Source organism: Chenopodium album, chromosome 15 (assembly GCF_948465745.1).
Source record: "Chenopodium album chromosome 15, dcCheAlbu1.1, whole genome shotgun sequence".
Classification (NCBI taxonomy): Eukaryota; Viridiplantae; Streptophyta; class Magnoliopsida; order Caryophyllales; family Amaranthaceae; genus Chenopodium; species Chenopodium album.
In genome coordinates, this window is record NC_137848.1 from 42,105,309 (window position 1) to 42,122,247 (window position 16,939).

Here is a 16,939-nt window from a genome sequence, read left to right on the forward strand (position 1 = left end):
GTAATCTCAATGACCTACTTTCCCGTGATCAAATAAAACACTAATCTGTTCAAATTCAGAATATTTTGGTTTACCTAATCTTTACTTTGCATTTATTTTCTTGTTCTTCTTTATATAAATGCAGTTAGGGGTTGGCAAAGAAAAGGTGATGAACATTCGTTGTTCAAAGATATGGAAATCTTCGTGGTTTCGATAAATATTCTAAACTTGCTAGTCATTTTCTCCAACTTATTTTGTGGTTTGTATTATCATGTCCTCTGTTTTAGAGTAGGCCATTATCATGTATAAATGCTAGCTAGGAGATATAGTCACATGTTTGATCTTGCTTGATGTACTGGCATACATAAGGGTAGTTCGAGTTTTCTGTTTCATATAAAAAGTGTTCTTGCTCCTCTTGTTTCATATTAGAACCTTTACTTAGTCTTATGCCTTTCTTTTATTTGAGGGTTTGATTTGTTGGTGTTTTATTATGTATGTGTATATTGGTATTTTGTAATCTGGGAGTGGACTGAAGGTCTGAAGGTTTAGCGTATAATTTTTGGTAAAGAGTGGTTACATAGCTATGATATGTTGGTTTATAGCTCCTATGTGCTCATTATAGATTTATAGGACTGGCTTGCTATGATATTATTTATTATTTTCAGAAATTTGGTATATGATCAGCTTTTCTTGTATGATTTTCGCGATTATCGTCTTTTTTTAGATAATTATATTTAAACATTTTCTATATGACAAGCTCTTAGTGTTGTGGGAAAACGATTGAGCATTTTGTTGTGTTGTATTGATGTATGTCATATTGTCATATCTATATTGCACACAGGTTTGGTTTGTATATGGATCACAACACCCTCTATCCTTAATTTCTCAAAGTCAATGCAGTTGTCTTTGTTGCTCTATTGTAGTTTCCTGGTTTCTATATGGTTCTGGTTTTAATGGGTTTAGACTTGTTGATCAGTTAGTCAACTCTTGTACATGCCAATTCTTGCTCATTGTTCATTAGTCCCTCCTATCACTTGTATATCTCTTAAAGAGAGGCATGACAGAGTGAAGTGTTGGCAAGGAGGCCAAGGACAACTAATATATGTACCTGACAACAGATTACCTTGAGCGGATTTGATATATTTTTCATAGTTTTGTTTTTTTACGAGAAGAAAAAGGATTTCATTAATGAAAGATAGCTAAACGGCACTTACAAACAATTCCTAGGAAATCTAAAATTCTAACACAAGTATAAATCACCTTAGAACTAATTACATCGCAGATTCATCAACGATCGCCTTAATAAAAAAACTTTATCTGAAGCAATACAATATGTGAGTTAGCACTAATTCGGCTTAAGATCCACGGATGAGTAGTTATTTGGGTGAAAAAACTCAAATGGCCTTCTAGATACTTTCGGAGATTGTGAAACCCTAGATCTTCAATCTTAGCAGACAAACAAACAAAGAAATTAAGCCTAATAAAATAAGCATCATCATAAAGATGAGATCCATTTATTAAAAGCAAATGAAAAGTTTTTTGGGGCTTACCACCGGTAAAAACACCGGTGGAAGCCCCTATAAAAATTTACAATTGAGATAAGAAGAAAAGAGATGAAAGAGAAAGAGAGAAAAGAGAAGAGTGAAAGAAAACCTTAAAACAGTAGAAAAAATATAGCAATAGAGGCTAAAAAAACCCTTTTTCATAGTTGTTAGAGTTATGTTTTCTTATGTATTCTTCAATTTGAGTTTTTATAAACCACGTATTATTGCTTTGTATATATGTATTATGTGCAATAAGGATATCAAAATGATGGAAAATTGCTCTTGTTCTCGTTTAAAATACTCCATATCAATTCCATTTCCAATAATTGCAAATATACTATAGAACTTTTTTGATTTACTTTTGAAAATTTTTAATTTACTTTTAAGTAATTTTTCTTTACTTTGATTAGATTAGCCTACTAGCTCAACGAGTAGAGCATTGTGCAAAATGCACAAAATATGTGGTTTCGAATCCCACGTAGGTTGTTTTATTAGATGAATATTTCTTTTAATTATATTTTTGTGTAATTCATGAGTTCTCTGTCAAAAAATATTTTATTTACTTTTTGAATTATTCTATTCACTTTATATTAAAAAAAAACCTTTACTTTAATCTTGTATGCTAATTTCTTTTCCAATTATTTTTCATCTTTGTAAATCAGGTTATAAGTGGCTCATCTTAGACTCATTTTCTATGTTTACATATTACTTTTAACGATTTAATTATGCATATACTCTTGAAATTTTTTTTATTACTTTTAATATTGTTACTTTTAATGATAGAAAAGCTTCCTTAGTCATTTATCATTTCAAGCTAATTTATTTTTCGTATACTTTAGAGTTGATTTGATTTACGTTTTAGTAAATTTAATTTAATTTTAACTTTTGAATAACGTTATAGTGATTTTATATATACTTTCAGATAACCTATGTAGGAATCGAACCTACACCTCTATGCATCCGCATAGTGCTCTACCATTTGAGCTAATAGGTTTAGCTCAAAGATTTTTTTTTTTCATTTACTTTAGATTCTTTTTTATTTACATTGAAATCTTTTTTATTCACTTTAAAGGTTTGGTCTCATATTATGGAGAAATGATCAAATTGGAGCATGAGAGTATGGGACAATGAAAAATGTTTGTCTAGGGTGTGCATTGTTGAGTTCATATGCTTAGCATGCTGGTCATACGTCTGAACATTGCTTTTGATATAAACCTTAAAATATGCTAAAGCAAGGGAAAAAATGACTAGGTGAGTAAAGGTAATTGTGGAAACTTTCTTATACTACAAATTCATAATCTTGCATAAATATCAAGTTAATCAACAATAAGACAAGTCGAGCAATTCTATCTCTATGGTGCTCTACATGAAAGAAGCTTGGCATCTTTTAAACCCCTTTAAACAAAGCATATTGCATGTTCAAATTAGCTGACACAATATTCCGAATTTATACTAAATTTTTAGTTTCCCCTCTGATCACTTTATCCCACAAGCCATTAGCAGCAATGGAATGCGCAAAAGCCCTTGTCATAAATGAGGGTATGTGATTTTACCTCATCACAACTTTGAAAACTTATGAAGTAAACACAGTTCACAGCCACTGTTGTCAAGTGTGCTTATAATTTGATATGCAACAGAAAGTGGAATTCAGGAAAAAAAAAATCCCTAACTAGAATTAAAACCAGTAGTATGAGATCAAAATTAAAGTTACACTCAACTTCAAAAAATATATAATAGTTTTATGGGACCTTCCATTTCTACACCAGCTTCCATAACCCTGATTCTACATCCCCTTTGATTTTGATTGCTCATACATTGTATGAGTATATCAAAATGTCAATTTTTCAATTTACTTTCAAACATAATTGATTTACTTCTAGGAAATTTTGACTTTTACCACCTCCAAAAAACGACTTATTGGATTTTACCACTGACATAAAAAAAAGTTTTATTTTACCACCTACAGAATTTCCAAAAATTGGATTTCACCACCAACTTACGGATTCCGTCCATGAATCCGTAGGGCCCATTATTTTGACGTTTCATCTTCATCTCCCCCAATCTTCCATGTCAACCAGTCGACAACGGAATTGACTCACCTCGGTTGGTCGAAATTTCGAGTGGGGTAGGGACGGTCGGAATTTGGTTTTGGCTAAGGAGGGGGTCGGAATAAGGTGGTGGTTAGGGTTTTAGGAGTGCGAAATTTGGTGGTGGCTAGGCTTTTAGGAGTGGTCGAAATTTGATAGGACGGGGCTTTATGGGTGGTGCGTAGTGCGGTGCGGTGGCTGGTGTGTTGTGGGTGCGGTGGTTGTGCTAGTTGGCCTGGTGTATTGTGGGTTCGGTGGATGTGGTTAGTGTACTGGTTGTGCGGTGTGAAGTGCAGTGGTTGTGGCTGGCTGTGCGGCAAGTTGGTGGTGGGGCTTTGTAGTCGGTCCGACGGTGGGGTTGGTAGTTGGTCCGGCAGTGGGGCTGGTAGTTGGTCCGGCAGTGGGGCTGGTAGTCGGTCCGACGGTGGGGATGGTAGCCGGTTGGTGGCTAGGTTTATTTATTTATTTTTTTAATTTACCCAATAATATGGTGACACGTGGACATGGTAGTCCCCACTAACGGATTTATGAACGGAATTCGTTAGTTGGCGGTGATTGGTGGTAAAAGCCAACTTTCATTTTTTAATGTGGCAGTAAAATAAAACTTTTTTTTATGTAGGTGGTAAAAGCAAATAAGTCATTTTTTAAAAGTGGTAAAAATCAAAATTTACTTACTTTTACTTTGTTTTTATCTACATTTGCAATTGATTACATAATAGGATTCTTTGATGCATTTTATCAAACAATTCACATAGATCGTTCACAAACTCAACCAATTTCACTATTAAGAATTCAAAATTGTCTAGACTAACGATAAATTTTACAAAAAATCACAGATAATGATATCATCAAAACTCGATGATTTAAAAAAAAAAAACTTACCACACAAGCTGCTTTAATGGAGTACAGAGAACTCGAAAGCCGCTTTAATGGCAATGAGAAAGCTCGAAAACTTCTGTAATGGAGAACTCAAAGCCCTAGCATCAATGGAGAAGAGAGACTAATTGGAGAAAAGAGAATTTTGAGCGTGAAGAGAAGATAATCGCAAGATCCAAAATTCTATTCCCTCCGTATTTTAATAAGTGTTACAGTTTGACCAAACACGAATGTCAAGACATTACTTTGAACATTAATTTATCTAATTATATGTTAGTAAAATCATAAGAAATTTTATAATATGAAAGTATATATTATAACAAATTCAACAATATGTTATATAATAACATTTGTTTTTTATATATTGGTAAATTAATCAAGTCAAAACCATTATGTAAATAGTGGAAAAAGTTAAATTGTAACACTTATTAAGAGGGAGCACTATTTATTAAATAATCTGATCCGTCTATCGTCTTTTGATCTAACGGTTGTGATGAGTTCTTAGTTTCTCACGCTAACTCGATTATATATATATATATAGGGAAGGGGTGTAGGTAGAGTTCCCTACAATAGAATGTAGGCATTAGTAATTATTAATCACCGAACTAAATTAATCTCGCTCCGCCTTTGGCTTCCAATATATTGTTATAAAATACAATCAAACTCTAAAATAATTGTAGTAGTTTAAATAGCTTGGAAACAGTCGTAAAACTGCGAATTCCTACAAAATAATACCAACTCTACAAAAAAAAACTAACACTAGAAAACGTATATTAGTAATAAAAATAGTTCTGTAAAGTTTAAATAAACACACACACACACACACACACACACACACACATATATATATATATATATATATATATATATATATATATATATATATATATATATATATATATATATATATATATATATATATATATATATATATATATATATATATATATATATATATATAATGAGTAGGGAGGGGAGCTGTTATACAAGTAAGACACATTATCTATAAAAGTCTAACAACACACAAGTATAAAAGCAAAGCAATACTAGATAGAAGGCTTTTGGATTTCATTCAATCACTTTCCCTCTAAAGGGTTTTAATTCGCAATTACATAATCTCTAGTAAACACTAAAATGACATTATCATAATAAAAAGCCTAGAAAACTTATAGAAAATTCTAGGAAAGCAATAGAAAAACATCTAATACATACTGAGGGATTGAGTTGAAAAGTAGGGGACGGGATGAATATTTTAGTTTGGAATGATCCCTAGGACACAGTCAAGAAAAATTATTTTGCCTCGGGGTAGTGCGAGTGAGAATTTCAAAGAGTGCGATTTAATTCATTTACCTACTGCTACATGGAATTTCCCTAGGATAAATGAGCTCTTTTTGCCATTCGAAAGGGTGAGAATTACTAGCATCTCAATAATTTCAATTTACGTGATGATTCTCTATGTTAGGATTAAGGATATAGTGATTACTCTGTTCGTTCAGCTTGTAGGGCTATCTTTGGGGAGCTTGATGTTGATAATGTAGCTTTGAGTTCGAGTGTGTCCAGTTTTTGGGGTAAAATCTGGAATGCTATTGCTCTACCTCGTGTTAAAGTGTTCTATTGGAGAGCGTGTAGGGGAGCTTTGCCTACTACCCAAGGGCTTCAAAAGAGAAGGGTGAATGTCAGCTCGGTCTGTAATATCTACGATGCTGAAGAGGAGAACGAGCTTCACTGTATACAAGGGTGTGTGTAGCAAGGCTACTTTGGGATGCTCTAGATTTGGGGGATATGGTGAGTGGTTTCTTTAAGGATTTTGTAGAGATGGTGGGATCATGCTTTGGCAGGGTGCAAAAATCGGATTATAGGCATTCTGTGACAGCTTATTGGGCAATTTAGGTGGCTTAAATAGATGATGTTTGAGGGTGAAAAATTTTAGCCTTCAAAATCTGTAGAGTATGTAATTCCTTCGAGGAAGTGGTTTGGAGTTATGTGGGTAAGGAAGGTAATGTTGTAGCACATGTGGCACATTGCTTACTTGGGATAGTAGGGGTAAGGGTTTGTTTGTCTTATTTTCCTTTTAGCATTATTTCTCTTTTAGATATTGATGTTGTTTCTAATGAAAGTTAAATGCTTGATGGCGTTTTTATTTTTTTAAAAAAATACATACTAAGGGAATAATATGAAAGGAATAGTGTGGTGTCCATTGAACAAGAGTAATACTCCGATAAAGGATTCTAAATTAATTAGAAAAGCTAATTATTCAGGGAAGCCAAGTGATCGAAATGCCTATCTGGAGGCCGCTTCCGATCAGTAAGTTACGATTAATATAATTAAACTTATAACTTGCTCTTGACTAAGCCATGCGGGTCACACCCAATCATGTAACCGAACAAAGGCGACGAATTAATCCAAATGATTAAATACGTTGATAAAGATTTTATGAACTTAGACGTTGGATTCCGAGCTTAGAGAGTCGAACCCAAGCATTGCTAGTCGAGTCAAAGGAATCAATAAGACGAGAAAAATAATCAAACGACACATCGTGTTAAAATTACAAGCATAGCACGAGGCCTAGTATCGCCTCGTTTGTGGGGAAAGGGACTAGGGCCAAAAGCACTAGGCCTTCATGCCACAGCAGTGTTTGCAAGGCTCATGTAGGCTAACCTTGCTTGCGGGTTGGCTGGAGCAGCCTATTGGCCTGTGCACCTAGGCAGCACTAGCAGGGCCTGCCTAGCAAGGCCAACAAGTGGTTGGTTCTTGTGGTGCTACTGCTAGGCCTACCCTGCTGTTGTGGGCTTGCGGTATGCGCGTGGGCCTACGGCTGGCAGCGTGGGCTTGCGGAAAAGGCTAGTAGGCCTAGCCTTGTGGCACAAGGCTGCTAGAAAAGCCAGGGTGCTTCCCTTGTTGCCCAAGTAAGTAAAGGCAGCCCCTTGCCTTATTCTCCAAGGTGAAGGTGGTCTTCCAACCTACACTCTCTTGTGTGTTGATACTTGTCGTTTGCTTATTGTTCATGCGATTTAATTTAATTTAGAATTAAATTAATAGCTTATTTTCTCACATTACCAATTCTCTCACATGGAAAGGTGATTGAGGTTTTTGGGAATGCTATACCAACTTTGGGAGTTAGAAATTTAAACTTTGATTACACTTAATAAGGCATCTCTCAAAAGCGTGAGAAAACCTTTAAGTTCGTAAAATTCCCCTTTTTGGTTTAATTAGTCTCGTCTAACTACAAGATAGGAACCTTGTTCGGGCACGTGGGTCTGCAGCGTAGGAGGATTCTCGCGTGCGTGTCTAGAGCTTTTCGAGGGTCATGCTCTTGTTTGGGTGAAGCATGCTTCAAGGTTAAGATGGTCTTCTCTCTCTCTCTCTCTCTCTCTCTCTCTTATGTGCTTATTGCTTTATTAATTGAATGTTTATTAGTTGTACTAATTATGCATGCGGTCCGGGCGGGTTTTGGTTCCACACGGTTCTTAGACATCGTGAAACCCAACATAATATTCTAACACTTGGAGTTAAATAAGAGAATTTGGAAGAGTTTTGATGTGATTTTTACAAATGGGTCAATTTAATTGAACATATCTTTTTTTTTCTACTCAGTATTTTAAGGATTTTTGCAAAATAAAAGTCAAGGCTTGTTATTTTGGGAGTATAAATAAGAATTTGGTTAAGGTTAGTGTAAAGTGTGTGTGTTGTTGGAGTGATAGCTTGAGTCACTATTTTCCTTTGAGTGTAATGATTCATGGTGATCAATACCCTAATTTAAATTCTATCCGAAGCAAGCATCCAAACTAAACTTTGTGTTGGGGATTTCTTGAGTCTTGATGATGTTAAAGCTTTCTTGCCAACAAGAATAGCTTGTAAGTGTAAGGTCAAATGTTCATGTGACCAAATTAAAGATCTTGTTGAGAAAGGTAAAGCTAACAGTGAACGAACAATTTTAGTACTTTTAGCTACTGTAATTGGGGTTTATTGTGTGTATCCACTCCTTGAATTATAAAGAGCTCCATTTCTGCAGCTTAAGTTGTTTCTTGAACCTTTACATATTAAGTTTCTTGAAAGCTATCTAATAGTCCTTTTCTTATAGTTGTGTATTATTATGTTGCATCACCTATTCACCTTAGTGTCATGTGTTATAAATGTTTATGTGTGAAAATCCTATTTATCCTTTATATTTTATTATTTTAAAGTCTAGGCCTCTATTGGTAAGTTTTACTTTTTATATTGTGCCTTATAAACTCTTATTTATGTTAATTTTAGTTGTTCAAAAAAAAATTCAATGATATTTTTAATGTTTAAACCTTCATAAACTTTTAGCAGTCATTTGCAATTGTAAAACAAAATGAATGATTGGCCTATAACTAAAGTTGCAAATTCATTGCTAGTAAAGGAAACTAATGAAAGAGGCATAAAATCCATCTCACTAACATTATGAAGAATATAACTATTCATTTCAACAACAATCATTAACATAACATTAAGGCTAAAGTAAAACTTAAATTCCAAGCTTGAAAATAAACCAAATTAAAAGCAAAATACAAATTAAATTAAAGTTCGATTTTAAGGGAACTAAAAAAGTAGAAAATGAAATAGATTTAGGAAGAAAGAGTTAATAATATTTGCCCTGATATTGTATCCCTACAAAAGAAGCTAACTAGGGAAACATTGTAAGTAATCGTGAGAAATTTCCTTTAAGCAAGACCAAACTCTCCATGTAAGCACTAGTGAAAGTGGAGAAAGCTTGTAACCTTTTCCAAGAACTTTTGTTTCTTTATTTTTTAAATTGTAAGAGTTTCCACATCCGGTGTTTCCCCAAACCAGTAACTCGCCATCCATCTTGAGATATAAACTCTTACCAAATAATTGTAAGTTAATTTTATACCTTTTAGTCCATGATTGTGTTGTGTCTTCTACTTCTTTCATCTCCCATATTTGAAAGTGAGTCTCAAATATCTCCATGAGCATAACCAATTGATCTAGAATGACAGGATACCTTAAACAATCATCTGATAATTCATTAACAACTTCACACTTAGACAATTTAATGTATTTAAATGTATCAGTAGGTACATTAAATAACACAAAATGGGAAGGCCTATCTTTTAAAGCATTAAATAGAATATCAACCCCTGACCAATATATGATCCCATCATGAGAAGCCTTCGGACAAGCAATATCCCAATAACATGGCCTACTTGAAATATCAACACACTTCCAAGAAAATGTGCTAAGAGTAAAAATCTCAGCAAATCTAGGATTTTGAAATCCATTTCCATTAAGACTTGCTACCACTTTGTAGTAATTCTTAATATGGTCAAAGCCAAAAGCATAATCAATGGTAAACCTTCCACCTACCATTGGCAGAAATTGGGGAAAAGGGAATTCTAAGGCTTTCCTAATTGAAGGGTTCCATAATAATATTTTGTGAAATTGATTTTGCAACACGAATTTTCCTATGCAAAGAAAACCATTGGTATAACCAATAACTTGGTAACGTTCATACCATGTGCAATCTATTTCAAGTTTATACAACTTTTTAAATTTATCGGCACTCCGAATTGAACAAAAATGTTCAGTACTAAATGTTCGAGGTGTTTCAAAAACTAGTAGGTGAGACTTTATTTTATTGATTTGATAGTTTTTTAAATGGATTAAAGAAAATTTTGGGTCGTCAATTAAAGAACACCATACCTTGGACACACAACGACATCTAAGTAGAGATTTTGCTAGTAATTTTGCAAGTATTTGAATATATATATCTTCTGGTAATGTGACTGTTGGACCTTCACTCTCCCTTAGTTTCACCATACTTGATAGCAAAAAGAATGAATGCTTTCTATTCGAAAGAGAAAGAAAAAAAATGGAGGCTGAGAGGATGATATTGAAGTTGTCAATATATTTCAAAATTTATAACAAATTTGCATATGAAGACTATTTGACTAAGTCTGTATAATTGGAAAGAAATCATGTCAATGTGAAAATAGTGATTTTCTTTAACAAAGTGTGATTTTATTAATGACAAATGTTTCTAATTAACTTATTCACGTGAAAAAAAACTAATAACTTAGGCTAGCATGTCATTAATGAAATGTAAAGCTACAATAATAGGTGGAAGCATGAAAGAATGTAAGGTGACTAAATAAAGAGGAAATAATATATTATTCAACTGTCAATTTCTAACCCAAACCGTTAAACCCGGCTATTTCGAATCGAACCGAAAAAGAACTGAATTGTAAAAAAACCCATTTTTTGGAAACCGAAAACCGACCCAACCCAATTTTTTCTAACCCGAAACTAAACTGAATCGAATTTGTGCGAACCGTTACTAACCCGACCCGTTATCAAACCTAACTGTTACAGCCCGAAACTGACAATAACCCAAACCAATTATGTCTGAGCAGATAATAACCCGACCCATATTAAACCGAAAACCCTTTAAACTCGACAAAAATCCGATAAACCTAAACCGGTCCGACCCGTAACCCGTTCTGACCGAACCATTTATAACCCGTAACCCGTTGTGACGGAACCGTTTCTAACATGTAACCCGTTAAGACCGAACTATTTATGACTTGTAACCCTTTGAGACCGAACCATTTATGATTGCTAACCCGTTATGTCCAAGTCTTTTACATCCCATAACCCAATATGTTTATGATCTGATCCGTTTCAACCCACTACTCGATAAACCTAACTTATTATGACTTAACTTGATTATAACATGACCCGTTCCTACCATTATCTGACTAATTAACTCGACTCGATAATGATCTAACTCGATTTTAACCCAATATGATTTGGACTTAAACCCACTTTAGATTGGGTAAACCTGTTTTCAAACAGACCAATGTAAGTTGAATCCAAACCGATTATGACTTGAACCAATAATGACCAGACCTAAAGTTTACCCGAACTATTTTGAACCGAAACCCGTTTTCAAACTGACCTAGTTTAACCCAAACTGATTATGAACCGAATCGATTACAACCCGACCTGATTAGGACTCGAACAGTTTTGAACCAAAATTCACTTTAAACCGACTCGGTTCAGCCCAAGCTGATTATGACCCAAACCAACTACAACCCAACCCGATTACAACCCGACCCGAATAGAAACTGCAATAAAAAAAAAAAACAAACCGAACTGACCAGAGGAGTTTCAAAACCGACCCAAACCAACCAGCTAATCATTGCAACCCGTTTAAACCGACCCGTTATAACCCAAAACTGATAAACCCAACCCAAACTCGAACTGTTTACCCGAATTGACACCTCTATTTATTCTATAATACTGTGTAAAGTGTCGCCAATGAGTTTTAGAAATACTCATGAAACCCTTTCGTACCCTTAACTAATGTTCTAAAAGGTTTTCATATTGTACGTGGGTTTTTCCTCTAGTAACCTTACGAACCCATTAAAAGGTTTGTTAATCAAAGCTAGATTAGGGAGAGAGGTTACGGTACCAAAAAGTCTCTCAAGCAAAGAGTTCAATCGGTCCATATATAATATGTATTCTACTAGCTCTTCTTATTCGCAAATTCATTTGTAGGTAAATGTGTGCAACGCGATTCCTAATTTCTTATTGTTTATTTAATACTAGAAAAATCATGTAAATGCATAAATAGTTATTCTTATATAATCAATTAAAGCAAGAAAAAAAAGGAAAAAAAAAATCAAGTTAGACATATTGTCACTAGTAGAAAAAACCAAAAAGGCACCAACGGATAGACATATGTTTACCCACACCGTGCCCATTATTGCAAAATGGCACCGGTATAAAGAAAACTTGTGCCCATATGTCTTAAAGGGCACCAATTTTAATTAAACTAGTGCCCTTTGTACTGTAATATGAAGGATATATATATTTCTCTATCCTCACTACTGCCTCTTACCCTCTCTTCTTATTCTTTCTCCTATAATGGGTAAACCCTAATTCTCTATCTTCTTTCTCAGTCCTTAATTTCTGTTGATTATTCCTTCATTAAATCTCATTATCACCTCTTTTTCTCTCTTCTCTTTCTTTCTTCATCTCTAAAATTAGTGAGGGTTGTAAGACCTAAGTCATCATTAGCCTCAGGAAGATGTAGAAGATGACAATAAGATGTTGCTACTATTCTGACACCACTTCTCGCCAATGTATTTTCCTCTTTGAAATATCATCTTTAATTAGGATTTTTGAAATTGTGTGATGATGTTTATAATTTGATATGGATCTAACTTAGCTAACTCAGTTCCTCACTTTTTGATGTCTTTTAACTTTGTTTGTCCTTGTTCTTTTTTTCATTTTGTCGAACACCTAGGTTGCACGCCCTCGCATTTGTTAGGCTCATGTAGTTAACGAGTTTCCCATGATCCCAAAGCCTTTCCCACGTTTGTATTTTTCCACTTTGTTGTGAATTTCTGTTGTTAAGTATGAATTTTGATTATTGCAATTCATTAATACATAATTTGAGAAATCATGTTCATTGTGCTAAATAAAATTGATTGATTTGGTGTTGATTTTAGGGTAAATCACTTGTGGTACGGATTTATTAGAAGATTATGAATGAGAATGGATCCCTAGCTTAATTCTGCAGTAATTAAAGATACCTACATACTTAAGTCGAGTTTGATTGGTGGAAGATTTCTAGAGTAATTAATCTTGCTAATTGTCTAATTTGACGATAAAAACCATAATCTTTATTGCAAATTTTAGAATATGGCATAGTTTATGCAAGTTTTATAATGTGGCATTAGTGCGATTTTTAATTTGTTGAGTGTACAGTTTTAAGACGTGGCATATATAGTTGATGCAAGTTTTGTAGTTTTAGTCTAAATTGAAGTGTCAAATGTCCATACGTACACATGGTTTTGAGTTTAATATTGGAGTCTAAGCAACATGGGGAAGAGATAACATCGTTCCTTGGTCCTAAGCGTGGCGTTGAGTTTGCTTTGAATATTAACATGAAGTCGTACCTTATTCAAGAGATGCATAAATGATTATTTCCTCCAAAACTTTCTAAGGTTTACTCAGGTTAGTGGAGGTGTTGTTTCTCTTTAGAATACTTTTTTTGGTGGTTATATCATTAAATATTTAACAAATGTCAACTTAGAACTCATTAATTATTTCCCAATATGCTTGTCTTGCATTGCCTCTATTTTTTAAGACTTAATGGTGCTGATTTCTTCTTAGTATGCAATGTTAAAGGCCATGCCTTGAATCATTTTTCTATGACTTCATTTTAACTTAACCTGTTTTCACACTTTGTTGCATGTTGGACCAGAAATCTTTTTATCGAAGACTCATGTTGATATATTGCCTAATTTCACCCTAAACTTTGGTTCTAAACTTTGCTCGGTATGTTATGGTCACTCATCCTTCATATCCTAATTTGTCACCCCTATCCCCTAACAAACCCTTTACAAGCAAGGAACCGGCAATAGGTTTTTAATTTATAAACTTGTAAACCGTTAATGAATTTTAAAGAAAGGAGCAAAGAAATCCACAAATTTTAATCCATCGAGTTAATATAAGATTACACCTCATTCACAATCCATAAGATTGCTAACTCCATGTGATCATGAAACATGAATAGAGGGTTCAAGGATAACGATACGTACGAAATTGAATTAGGAAGACAATTTCACCTATGTAGGCGTCGTTTGAAGTGCGCCTATGTTAAACATGTGTGAATATGCTTGGCACTCATTGGAAGTGGGAATTAACATTCGATTAGGGACAAGGAAAGTAGGGAGCCGCCAACAAGTTTTTAAGGAACTTGTAGATCGTTCACGGATCATTAAAGGTAACCACGATAAGGGACAACGATAGGCAACAACGATTGACACGTGAAGGTTACACCCCATTCATAATCCATGAGATTACTAACTCCATATGGTTCGGAACCACGAAAAGAGGATCAGAAATGATGGTACGAAGTGAGTCATGGAGTCACATTCGCCCGTATTGGCCTCTACTCGATTCTTATTGTGAAAAGTATTCCTGCGGTCTCAAAGGGGTACAAACAAAATATTCAATTCGCTCCAAACTATTATTATGCTAAATTGGCTGAATATAATGCAACATATAATTCTAAAATATTCGTGATCACTTAATTAAATAACAAGATTAAAAAGGAACCTAAAGCGGTTGTCCAAGTTATCTTATTAGGCATGATTTTCAATTACATATTCCCTTTAAGATGTAATATGGTGATCATGAAAATATAATAAAATAAACATTAATGTTGGAAGCAATTCAACAATAAATCCAACAATTAATATCTGTCAAACATAAAAAATGGTTAGAAAAATAATAGGAATAAAAGAAACATGATTCCTTACTTTGATTTTGTTTGCTTGCAACTATAAAATAATAAACACATTAGTAACTTCAAGGAAATTAATAAACAATAATTGAAATCAAATTAAATTAAAGGTTGATTTAGGGCCAAACCCTCAAACAATTTTACCTTTCACGCCATGGCTTAAGTATAGAACTATGGGTAAAGTACGGACTCCTTGGAGTGCTTAAGGGAAGTATTATGGAAGATTAGTGTAGGCGTCGTTCGAATTGCTCCTACGTTAAAGCATGTGTGAATATTCTTGGCACTCATAGGAAGTGAGGATTGACATATACGATTAGGGACAAGGAAAGTAGGGAGCCGCCAACAAGTTTTTAAGAAACTTATAAACTGTTCACGGATCATTTAAGGCAACCACGATAAAGGGACAACGATAGGCAACAACGATTGACCCGTGAAGGTTACACCTCATTCATAATCCATGAGATTACTAACTCCATATGGTTAGGAACCATGAAAGGAGGATCGGGGATGATGGTACGAAGTGAGTCATGGAGTCACATTCGCCCGTATTGGCCTCTACTCGATTCTTATATTGAAAAGTGATTCCTGCGATCTCAAAGGCATACAAACAAATATTCAATTCGCTCCAAACTAACATTAAGATGAATTGGTTGAATATTAATGCAACACATAATTCTAAAATATTTGTGATCACTTTAATTAAATAACAAGATTAAAAAGAAACCAAAACCGATCGTCCAGATTATCTTATTAGTCGTGATTTTCAATTACATATTCCCTTCAAACATGCAATATGGTGATCAATAATATAACAGAATAAACATTAATATTAGAAGCAATTTAACAATAAATTGTTAGTCAAATAAAATATAAATTAACCTAATTATGATACTAGCAATATAAAAAATAAAATAAGTAATTAAAATAATTAATTACTCACATTACGCACGTTCCTTAAAATCGCTACATCATTAATAAATTGTTAGTAACTTCAATAAAAATATAAATTAAATAGAAAATAAATTAAATAAATGTAGAGTTGATTTGGTCCAAACCCTCAATTATTTGTACCTTTCACGCCTTGATTTAAGGACGGAACCTCGGGTCAAGTATGGACTCCTTGGAGTGTTTAAGGGATGTATTATGGAAGAATAAGGAGGCTAGTGTTTAGGCTAAAGAGGGAGAAGAGAATGATTGTTGTTGTAGAGGGAGAGAGAATGATTTTTGGTGCCCCGAACTGCAGAACGGAGGGTCATATTTATAGAGGAAATGATTAGAGGATCACACGGAACCCTAGAAAAGATAAAAACCCTAATGTGGGGCACCGTGACACGGTCAGTGGTTGCCGCGACACGGCAATAAGTGCCGTGACACGGTGAAAAATACTGTGTCGCGGTGCACTATTTTTCCCTAAAATGATAAAGCACGTGCAGTTGTTTACGCGGAGAAAACACGGAAATTCCCGTGTCACAGCATGTTTGTCGTGACACTGCAAATAATGTCGTGATGCGGCAAAGTCCACCATGGCGCGGCATGTGGCATCGTGTCACGGTGTACAATTTTTCCAAAATTAACACAGAAAAGACACGGCAAAGAATGCCGTGACGCGGCAATGTCCACCGTGGCGCGGCACGTGGCGCCGCGTCACGGTGTACGGGCTTTCCAGATTTGCGTCCAAATTCATAAATGAGTGAGAAAACATGGAAAATACACGGAAAAAACACCGTGACACGGTGAAAAATACCGTGTCACGACAATATGCATCGTGCCACGTCAGCTTTTGACGTGACGCGGCATTTTAGCTGTTGCGAGGTAATTCCAGTTTTTTACGCGTTTTTAAAACTATGATAAATTTTGATCTGTAACTTGAAATAAGGCGTATAATATATCATTGTAAATCTTATCAAGTCTACTTTTCAACCCAATTAGAATCACGTCAAAATAATTTGTAAATTTTAAGATATGGCCATTTTAGTGAAAGGGTGTTGGTTTTGGGCCGAGTTTAGTATTTTGCTCATATCTTCTTCGTTTTAAATCGAAATTGGGCTTATGATATATCGTTGGAAACCTTATTGAAAGGCCTATCCAACCAAATAATAATTGGATCAAAATTATATGGCCGCAAAATCAGTTTCTCTCGGTTTTGTGATGTG

At 34.5% G+C, this 16,939-nt stretch overlaps 1 protein-coding gene across 1 annotated transcript; it reads right to left on the reverse strand.

The window, feature by feature from the left end:
• Positions 1-9,130: 9,130 nt before the first annotated feature.
• LOC145581202 (uncharacterized) lies at positions 9,131-9,838 on the reverse strand. The gene has a single exon (XM_081638253.1). The coding sequence runs from the start codon at positions 9,836-9,838 to the stop codon at positions 9,131-9,133; it is 708 nt and encodes a 235-aa protein (XP_081494379.1).
• Between the last annotated feature and the right edge of the window lie 7,101 nt (positions 9,839-16,939).